This window comes from Silene latifolia, chromosome 3, assembly GCF_048544455.1.
Source record: "Silene latifolia isolate original U9 population chromosome 3, ASM4854445v1, whole genome shotgun sequence".
Taxonomy (NCBI): domain Eukaryota; kingdom Viridiplantae; phylum Streptophyta; class Magnoliopsida; order Caryophyllales; family Caryophyllaceae; genus Silene; species Silene latifolia.
The window spans coordinates 3,011,259-3,022,720 of record NC_133528.1 but is presented as its reverse complement, the minus strand read 5'-3'; the positions used below and the strand labels follow the sequence as shown (position 1 = coordinate 3,022,720).

At 41.0% G+C, this 11,462-nt stretch overlaps 1 protein-coding gene across 1 annotated transcript in view; it reads left to right on the top strand.

Annotated features, from left to right (window-relative positions):
* LOC141646514 (uncharacterized) overlaps positions 1 to 11,113 on the top strand; it is an 87,424-nt gene extending 76,311 nt beyond the window's left edge. Inside the window, exons 15-16 of the mRNA XM_074454384.1 lie at positions 10,872 to 10,882; positions 11,018 to 11,113. Of these exons, the coding sequence (XP_074310485.1) occupies positions 10,872 to 10,882; positions 11,018 to 11,113 (107 nt within the window). The remainder of the gene's footprint in view (positions 1 to 10,871; positions 10,883 to 11,017) is intronic.
* The last annotated feature ends 349 nt before the right edge of the window (positions 11,114 to 11,462 follow it).

Genomic DNA, 11,462 nt, shown 5'->3' with positions numbered 1-11,462 from the left:
TCTATAACTTACCCTTAAATTTTAGAGTATTTGTTCCCTTATAAATAACAAAAACAAAAACAACCATTAAAGTTTGTAATAAGACATTGAGATTATTCATGAGTCATAGGGTAAACATGGCGGAAGACGAATTAAACGAACTGCCCGCCATTGATGAAGCACCATGGTTGATTGGTCTACAAGAAAACGACGACGATGTAACACTTGAGGAACAAACTTTCTTCTCAATGAAAAACAACACTTCCTACGTAAAGAAAATTGTCGAGTTACAGGGCAAGTCTATCGTCGGGTTTTCTGTGGGCTGGTTAATCCTACGAGATCGAGTCAATGACACAATGTATTCTCTTTGGAATCCGATCACCCGCCAATCGATTATTCTCCCCGAATTACTTGATACACCTGACGGAAGATATCCCGAGTGGTGCGTCTTGACAAAGTGTGTCGTTTTGTTTATCTTTTCAGGCGCAGTGTTTTCGTGTAGGATTAGTACGAAAAATGACGATTATTATAAGTGGATCAAACATCGTCCCAAGCATAACGGTCGAAGTGCGCAACTTTACAGAGTTGCTGTTGTGAACGGAGACATATATGCCATTGCTGCTATGTATAAGGATAAAATATACGATGATAATGAAGACGATGATAATGAAGAAGATGGCGGTGATAATACTTTCTTTGTTCGTTTAAAAGTTAGTGATGATGATAGTGACGGTAGCTCGACTTCGGTCGTAATAGAACAATTGAGCGTAGGGTATCCTCTTTCGAGTATCGTATATAATATGGCGAAAAGAGAAATTCGTTATTTGGTTGAAGTTAATGGAGATTTGTATGCTATATTCATAATAGCACGTCAGTTAGAGAACCTTGATGGTTATGACATTCTTAAGGCCTTTGTTTCGAGATGGGATATGCCCAAAATGGAGTGGATTCAGGTCGAGTCATTAGGAGATCGTGCACTTTTATTAAGTGGTTATAATTGCACTTGGTGTTGGGCTGACGAGTCTCAGGGACAAATTGAAGGGAATTCTATTTATGTGGCAAATTTCCAAAAAGATACCATTCATCAATACCGGTTACAAGATAATAGTTACACTTTCGTGTCGTCTCATTCTAATTTTGGCTTTTGTTCTCAGGGTCCTATTTGGTTCATGCCTCGTAATCCTACCAGGTTAGTTCCAATCGAATACTCTATTATTATTACAAAATCTCGTATATCGATTGTAATTGATAAGTTATCGATTGCAATTGATAGTTGTTGTTATTTTTTTTTTATATAAAAACAACAACTTTTATTGAGATTAAATCAATTTTTACAAGAAATTGGTGGAAAACCGAGTCACAATATGGGTGCCCACTTTGTTAGCAATAGAAAAGCTAAGTCGAGTAAAAATTATTATTATTATTATTATTATTATTATTATTATTATTATTATTATTATTAGAGCAAGTCCAATGGTAAGCTAGTTTCAACTAGCTTACCATTACCACATCACATTTTAAGCTAGTTTATTTTTGAGCTACTAATTCATTTCAATGGTTTAGCCTAGATTTTAACTAGCTTGACTCATATGTTAATTAATCAAATTAATTTCTATTGGTTGTATTTTTGTGGTAGGGTCATTTAAGCTACTAGTTTAATGAAGCTAGTTGCTTGGTTTAAGCTACCCTACATGTACTTGTCCAATGGTTTAGCCACTTGCTTGCAATTTTAAGAAATTACAAGCAAGTCCCTAAACCAAACCATTGGACTTGCTCTTAGTTGCCCACTTCCTTAGCAATAGCAAATCTAAGCCGAATAAAAGTTATTATTTTGTGTATAATTATTTTTTTTGAGGGAAGTTTTTGTGTATTATTATTAGTTAGGGATGGAACAAATTAAACTAGAATTAAACAAAGGGGGTGTTTGGTAAACGGCGGATTGAGAAATTTTCAGCATATTCAAGACTTTTAGCATGTTTGACTCACCAATCTACTATTTTGAGTGTTTGGTTAATGGCATATTGAAAGAGTAGATTGGAGCTCAATCTACTGTTTTCCAATATGCTGTTCTACCCAGCATATTCACATTAGTAGATTGTGAAATATGAATCCGTCAACAATCTACACATAGATACAACAATCTATTAACCAAAATCTGCTAATTACCAAACACTTCTACTAATCTGCTAATTGAAATATACTAGTCAAACGTGTTAATCCAATCTGTCATCTATAATCTGCTTGACCAATCTGCTTCTGCTAATATCATTCTGCTGATTACCAAACAGAGCCAAAGTTATTTTAGTTTATTAGATGATGATTGATTTTATAGGAAATTAGAGAATGAGATAGCAAAGCTAACAACCTTATTAGCGGGTAAATGTCCGTGGTTACCAAAGAAATCCGGTAACATGAATAAGTTTGTGTAAAACCGTCTTACACAAGTATTTTTTATGTTTAATCTTATTGATTGCAATTGACAGGTTACCGTCCTTGGTTGGAAAAGCGGAACAAGTTATCATCAAAAACACCAAGCATGTCGAATTGTTGGAAGAGACAAGTGCAGAGATCCCAGCATCATCCCTCTTGCAACTTCCTCCAGAAATAATGATATCAATTGCAGATCGTATGCATTGGTTTTATTGCATGAATTTGCGCGCTACTTGCAAGATAATGCGCTCTGAAATCCCTAAGCCGCAATTGAAAGCCAATACTCAATTTCCGTTATTCATGTTCCTAAGCAATACTCAAGGTATTTGCGAACTATGGGATCCATGTTATCAAAATAATGGTTCTATGATAAAGAAGTTTCCTTATTCACCCTCAATTATATCCACAATCGAGTTTTGCAAGGATGAGTGGTTGATGTTGCGTTCCCATGAGGGATGCTATTTACAATACATGAACTTGTTTACAGGGGAGAGATGCGAATACCCAACTAAATCCCTACTCGGCTTCCTTTCAAGTTTTGCATTTTCGACATGTCCTACTTCTCCTGATTGTATAACACTTGGAATACATTCTCGCGACTGTTTTACAAATGTAAGAATTTGCCTTCTTCAAGCGGGAAATGATGAATGGGAAGTGTTTACGTATTATAATGGAGATGTTAATTTTAATAGTAACTATAAATCAAGTCCCAAGTATCATGATGGAGCATTTTATTTTCTAGGCGAAAATGGTAATCTCGGAGTTTTTAAAAGAGTGGATGGAGAATGGAATTGGGAGGTTCACAATGGTCCACTTCAAAGCGACGACTCTTCAAAACTAAATGAGTGCTATATAGTTGAGCTTGATGGACAACTCGTATGTGTTTTTATTCAAGCTTTTGGATTCGGTATTCATGTATACAACTTTGATATAAACCAAAAGCTTTGGGTTGAACTGAAATCTCTAGGGGATTACACTTTATTTGTCAGTGCAGCATCGTCGCTTTCTGTACCGACAAAAGATAGCAGCATGAGGAACAGAATTTACTTACCAAAGCGTATCGGTAATGAAATGGTCTTCTATTCTCTCGACACTGGCAAGTATCATACCTCAAGCAACAAGGAATCTTTTGAAAATTTCTGTGGTATGAACTCTCAATCATTTTGTTGTTGGGTGTAATTTTCTTATAGTACTTGGGTTGTTTTGCAAACTTTGGTGATTATGTAGGTTTTTGTTTGGGAAGAGATTTAATCACTGATTATCTGAATTTGCTTTTTCAAGCTTATAGTTTGTTTGATGCCAGCATTCTGTTGTCTTATTTCTAGACGTTCTTTTCCGATCTTAGTTTTGTAAGACGATGAATATAAAAAACAATATTGTAACTGATAAAAATAAATAAAAACTTGAAGTTTTCAAACTAAAATTAGGGGTTGTGAAGTTAAAACTTTAAATTTATAACTCGATTAAAATTCGAGTTAAATACTCAATATAGTAGTGATTTTAAATTTATTTCAAATCAATAATAAATTCAAAGTTCCCAATGTAAAAACATGAGTATTCAGGTAATAATAATTAATTATAGTTTTTAAAAGTATTAAACTTTAATTTTAAATTCTAAAATCCATAATATAATTTTGAAATGGAGTAAATTGAAAAGCATAGGCGGAGTAATTGTTTTCAAATAGAAAACCCGTAACATTTAATTTGAAAATTCGAAAGTTAAAAGTTAAAACCATTATATTTCGAACCTGGTTACTAGTAACTATCACCACCGTGGCTCGGAGGGGCAAGGGCGAATCGTTGTCGACTTGTCGTGAGGGTGATTGGAATCATGGCCTCATGGGATCGTGCGTAGAGCGAAGGTTAACATGTTATTGAAACATAGGAGGAAGGTCAAAGAGTACCCTGGGTTTAGTTTAGTTTTGTTTTTATTCTCATTATTATTATTATTCTTAGTGGGCTATTTTTTCTATTGGGCCCGTCTTATGTATAAGACGATCTTATAGGAGAGTTGTTATTTTACAATCTTATCTATATAAATTCAGAAGACAATACTCAGTGTACAGCGCGCCACCTCATTAATGCAGTTTTTTTTTTGAAAATCCATGTTACGGTGGGACCCATGAGTGTGCAATGTATTTAATTATTCAGATATCCGCCTTTTCAAACATGCGATAAATTCCGTCTTGCAACAAATTATATAAAATCATATTATGAAAATATTCTTCGAATTAATATTATGATAAAATTTTATACATTCCGTATAAATAAAATTAATAACATATACGAAGAAGTAATTACAAATGCGAGTAAATGTAATGGAATTACATAATTTTTAAATCAAAATTACACAATAAAATTACATAATTTCAGGAAAGAATTACACTTATATACGGGATCGAACATAAAACGAAAATGAATTACAAAAATGAATTACATGTATTTTTGTTATTATTATTGTACCATGCAGCAACAAAATCACAACATAATTTTTTAAAACTACAGGGTACAATTTTTTTTTTTTCAAAAAATCAATCATGACGAAATATTTACTTGGAATATAAAGTCGACATCTTAACTATCAGCCGCGCACACCAAAATTGGTAGGTGACAATGATAGGAAATCGAGTTAATATAGTCTTCAACAAGCATTTAAAGCTATTTTTATTTTATTTTTTTACTCTAAAAAAACAAATAAATAAATTTTATTTTAATTTACAAGTGATTAAAAAATTTTTAATAAATTTTTTTTAATAATTTATTTAATAAATAATTCACAATTGTTATAACAAATATTGTTTAAATAATAACAACACAATAAGGTAAAAGTCGAAAAACTTTAAAATATGTTTTTTTAGAACAAAAAATCTCTCTAGGGTTTCTATGAGAGCCTCTGTCTAATCTTCTTCTTTAGGATCATCCTTCTCTTCAAGGAGTCTTCTACTTTTCTCGTGGGGATTTCTATACATCGGATTAGGGTTTGGTTTCTTTGTTGACTTCTGAGATGGCATCAAGTTCCGAATGGAGACAAAGGAAGGGCAAAGGAGTAGTGGGACAAGACGAAGAGTTTGTTTGGGATGTGGGGGAAGAGGAAACGGATACTAATAAAACAAAGGCTATCCTGGTGGGCAGAATCTGGACGTCGAAGGCAATCAATGCTAGGGCGGCAATCGACACCATGACAAAATTGTGGAACCCTAAAGGTAACATCGCTGGAAACCTAATTGACGTTAAAAATAAGATTTTTATATTTAAGTTTGAATTCGAGAGCGATAAAGTTAAGGTTGTTGATGGACAACCGTGGCACTTTGATAAATTCATATGGTGCTTTAATGACCCTATAAGGGACGGTAAAGTGTCTGACACACCACTATTCCATGTTCCGTTTTGGGCGAGGGTTTATGATTTGCCTTTGAGGGGACGCACGAATGTGGAGAATGTTCGAAGGTTAGGGATGCAGTTAGGGCGTTATGTGGGGGTCGATGAAGCACCATTACCTGAAGTGGAGAGGGCTATTCGGATTAGGGTTCTACATGATGTACGCTCCTCGTTACGGGATTCGGTGAAAATTATATTGTCAAAAGGAGAGAAGGTCGATTTTGAAGTGAAGTATGAAAGACTTCCTATTTTCTGTTACGGCTGTGGAGTATTAGGGCACGGAGAAAAAGATTGCGACGATGGACCATATGAAGAAGGAGAGCTTCGATTTAGTGAAAACTTGAGGGCCTCACCGAGGAGGGTGGTGAAAACCATGGCTGAGGTCAAATATACTAAAGCTAGGGCTTTGTTTGGAGAGTTTGAAGAAGAGCAAAGGCGACACGAAGAAGAGGCAGTATCGAAGATGATAGCGAAACTTCAAAGTATCTCTATTAAAGGTAAACCGAGGAGTGTGGTAACGAAGGATAGAGAGGAGGGTAACGCTGAAAAATTGAGGAGAAGTGAGGAAATGCAGAGGGGTAGAAAAGATGACGGCATGGGAGAAAGAGGGGCAAATAATGTGGAGAGCTTGGAGATAACAGGGAGTTTGTTGGGAGGGGAGGAGGTGGAGGTTAGGGAGAGCATCGTAATTGAGGGAGGAGAAGGACAGGAGGGAGAAGAGGTCATAGGGATGGCTGGTGACGAGCAGGGACAGGAAGGAGAAAAGGGGAGAGGGGAGGTGAGGAAGTGGACGAGGAAATACAGGGAGCCAAGAGAGGGAGGGCAGATAGGACGAGAAGACAGTATGGTCCATACGGGTACAAAAAGAAATGGCAGTGCACTGGAAGGTGAAGGGCGTGAGGATGGGGCTTCTAAATATCGAAAAATCATGGATGTATGTTCATCTGAGGCGGAGGTTGAGGGCACTCAACCCCGCCGGGCCCAATGAATCTCTTAAGCCTCAACTGCAGGGGGCTGGGCAACCCCTCTGCAGTTCGTGGTCTTCGGAATCTGATCCGAAGGGAGGCCCCGACCTTTATTTTTCTGTGCGAGACAAAACTTGGTAGTGCTGACATGAGGAAAATAAAAGGTCGTATTGAAGGGTATGATGGATATGAGGTGGATAGTGAAGGGAGGTCGGGGGGTTTAGCTATTTTATGGAGGAGCGAAATTCAGTGTACTGTTAGGTCGGCCACTGTACACTACATTGATGCGGATGTTAATTGGCAGGGGAGGGAATGGAGATTAACGGGATTCTACGGATGGCCGGCAGTCCAAGACCGTCATTTATCGTGGCAACAATTACGCGTGTTAGCAGCGGAATCACAGGGCCCGTGGTTAGTTATTGGCGACTTTAATGAAATTTTGTACTCAACGGAGATGAAGGGGGGATCACGACCACATAGGCAGATGAACATGTTCCGGGATGCGGTGGATGAATGCGGTCTTCGGGATATCCAATTCCAGGGCTATGAGTTTACTTTTGACAACGGGCAGGTTGGAGAGGCAAATAGACAATCTCGGCTGGATAGGGCAATGGTGAATAGCAGCTGGTTGGACCTTTATCCTTATGCACGGTTGATACACCTGGACAGGGAGTGGTCGGACCATGCCCCTATAAAAGTTATGCTCGACAGACAAGATGAGGAGAATGAACGAGCTCCGAAGAAATTCCGTTTTGAACAAATATGGGTTGGCGAGGACGGGTGTGAGGAGGCCATCAAAACGGCATGGGCAAAGGAAGACGGGGATCTGCTAGAGACTATAAATGAGTGTGCTAAGGCCTTGCAAGAATGGAAGGGAGTGAGTATAGGGAAGGTGCTAAGAGACTTGAATAAAAAAAGGAAGAGGCTCCGGGTTCTTAATGAAGGGGGGAGGTCGACAATTGAAATTCGGGAAAGGCAGACTTTGATAAGGGATATTGCTCATCTCCTTCGCCAAGAGGAGACTTTCTGGCGACAACGATCGAGGGCATTGTGGTTGCGGGACGGAGACAAAAATACTACCTACTTTCACCGTAAGGCGGGGCAAAGGAAAAAGAAGAATCATATATCAAAACTTGTCGATGAGGATGGCCGAGTGTGGACGAGCAGGAGCGATATCGAGAGGTGTGCCGTGGCTTACTTTGAGGGGTTATTTGCAACATCCAATCCAACGGGACTGGGGGAGGTGATGGAGGGCATTCAGGATAGGGTATCCACTGGGATGAATGAGGGGCTGCGAGAACCGTATCGAGGGGAAGAAGTTATTGAGGCGCTCAACCAAATACATCCTCTAAAGGCGCCGGGCTGCGATGGAATGAATGGCCTCTTCTACCAAACATATTGGCACATTGTGGGTCCTTCAGTGGTGCGGACAGTCCTGAACATCCTAAATGGAGAACCGTTTCCAACAGGTATGAACCACACTACTATAGTGCTAATCCCGAAGAAAAAGGCTCCTGACAAGATGACCGAGTTCCGACCCATTAGTTTATGTAACGTAGTCTATAAGCTTGTCTCAAAAGTCATTGCTAACCGGCTGAAAATCTTTCTTGGGGAAATTGTTTCGGAGAACCAAAGTGCATTCACGCCAGGGAGATTGATTACTGATAATGTTTTAGTGGCGTTTGAGCTGTTTCACGCTATGAAGAATGCTAGGAGTGGGGGTGGGCACATGGCGTTGAAGCTGGACATGTCGAAGGCTTATGATAGGATTGAGTGGAGTTTTTTGGAAGGGGTCCTTCGATCTATGGGATTCGATATTGGTTGGATTAATAGGGTCATGGAGTGTGTCTCGTCTGTGTCTTACTCGGTCTCTATTAATGGGTTCCTCTCGGAGAGCTTTAGGCCGGAACGGGGGCTGAGACAAGGGGACCCGTTATCCCCTTACTTGTTTATCTTGTGCGCGGAAGTCCTATCAAGTTTACTGCGAAAAGGAGTGGAAAGAGGGGCTTTACACGGCCTGCGGGTGTCGAGGAATGCGCCACAAGTGTCTCACTTGTTCTTTGCGGATGATAGCATTATTTTTGTGCGAGCCAAGGAAGAGGAAGCTAGGGAAGTGCGGGATATCTTACGAAAATACGAGGAGGCTTCGGGCCAAATGGTCAATTTAGAGAAAACCACGGTGTCGTTTAGTAAGGGCACGACGCAGAGGAGGAGAATAGGTGTGACTAGCTGCTTGAATGTGGAGGTAGTCGAGGAGCAATATCGTTATCTCGGCTTACCAACGGTGGTGGGGAGATCGAAAACGGTGGTATCCAAAATAATTCGGGATAAATTAAGCAATAAGTTACAAGGATGGCGAGGTCAGCTACTCAGCAAAGCGGGGAAGGAAGTTCTCATAAAGGCTATAGGCCAATCGATTCCTACTTACGCGATGAGTGTCTTCAAGCTACCGGCTAATTTTTGTAACGAACTTCGCTCGGTTGTGTCTCGGTTTTGGTGGGGTGTGGAGAATGGGAAAAGGAAGATTCCGTGGGTAGCTTGGAAAAAAATGTGTCGGCCGAAGAGCTTAGGGGGTCTGGGTTTTAGAGACTTTGAGAAATTTAACAAGGCACTCCTGGGTAAACAAGCTTGGCGATTGATGACGAATGAGAGCAGCTTGATGGTACGGGTCCTAAAGGGGAAATACTTTCCTAATACAACGTTCATGAATGCGGATTTGGGCTCGAACCCAAGCTACACTTGGAGAGGCATATGGGAGGCTCGCGAGGTTATGGGAAAGGGTGCACGGCTGAGAATTGGTGTTGGGCAGGCTGTTCGGATTTGGCAGGACCCGTGGATCCCAAACACCCAGTCCAAGCGTGTGATTACACCAAGAGGGGAATGGGATGCCGATATGCGCGTAGCCGAACTCATGAGCGAGGAGGGTAAGATATGGGATAGAGAGAAGATAGCCATGATCTTTCTTCCTTTTGAACGAGACCGTATACTCAAAATTCGGTTAAGCGAATCGCAAGCAGTGGACGAGTGGTGCTGGGACCCAGAAAAGAATGGCGAATACTCGGTAAAATCTGCATACCGGTTACTGATGGGGGAAGGAACGGAGTTGGAGGCAGGGCAGTCGAGTCTAGAGGCGGAGAAATGGCTGTGGAGCTGCATTTGGAAGACTCCGGTGCTGCCTCGCATCAAGGTGTTCTTTTGGCAACTATGCCAGGATGCGATAGCTACCAAAAAGAACATTGTAGCCCGATCGGAATTGACGGATGAGACTTGTCCCCATTGTTCCAACTGCGTGGAGACTTGTCTCCATGTGGTTAGGGACTGTGGGTGGGTTGGGGGGGTGTGGGAAGAGCTAGGACTGGCAGGTGTTATGGATACAAGCACGGGGGAAGTGAGGGAGTGGGTTGAGGAAGTTTTGAGGGGGCTAAGGGAAAAGGAGCGCATGCTCTATATGGTGGGGTGTTGGGCGTTATGGGAGCGGCGAAATAAACGGGTGTTTGAAGGAGTTGGATGGTGTACGAGGGAAGTTGTGAGGCGGGTGCAAGACTTGGTATGTGAGATGCAAGAGGTAGTGGATGAACGGGAAAAGAAGGGACCAGAACAGAATTCAGGGAGCTCCATAAATGAGGAGAGGAGGTGGCAGAATCCGAGGGAAGGGGAGTGGAAGGTGAATGTGGATGCTAGTGTTAAGGAGGGAGTAGGGACTGGTTGGGGAGCCGTTTGCAGGGACAATTCTGGGCGAATCGCGTGGGGAGTGGCTAGACAGGTGGAAGAAGAGCTTGATCCTCCTTTGGCGGAAGCATTGGCAGTGTTATGGGGTATGCAGGAAGCTAAGCAGGCGGGGATGCGGAACATAATCGTGGAGGGTGATTGTAGTACGGTGATGGAAGACATCAAGCTACGCAAGCAGGGGCGAAGCGACATTTTCTCAATTTACAAGGATATTTTCGAATTATGTAATTGGTTTGAGTCGATTTCTTTCGTTTTCACTCGTCGTATCTATAATCGTTTAGCGCATGAATTAGCTCGAGCAACTCCATGGACAATAGGTCGAAGGTGCTGGAGTGATTCAATCCCGAACGCTTTTCTATGTATTGCTGAATCTGATGCTATATAATTAACCCACTCGTGGGGTTTTCAAAAAAAAAAAAAAAAAAAAAAAAATATGTTTTTTTAGGAAAAATAATCCTCTCAAATCTATATAGAAAGTCGTTCATCACCGAGGATTTATATACTTGGAGCAAAAATTCTGGCAATTTTACTATCAGTCTCGCACTCCGAATTCGGAAGATGACAATGACAGTCTCGCACGCATGATAAGATGTACTGTCTTAATTGGTAGTCATAAAGGTGATAAAGTGTGATGGGGCATATTCTGCACCCGCTGACCGAGTCAACATATTGAGCAAGGTCAAAGCCAAAAGACAGCAAGTCAACATATTAGACAAATTTGCCCTAACCAAGCCGCGCGACTGTCGGCTGTCACTGGGTCTCGGCTAGGCAACCAGCCAGCCGGGAGACATATCCGCATACTCATATCCAAGACCCCTCGACATGGAGTCAACCAGGCCAGCCGGCCTGCCATGGGTCCCTCGACCGAGGGTAAAACAGTCTTTTCCACCTGAACTGCCACTTGGCCACTACGTGACAAAAGGTGAAAGTCTATAAATACTCCACTTCTCTCATTGAGAAAAGGATCCCAAAATCTATCTC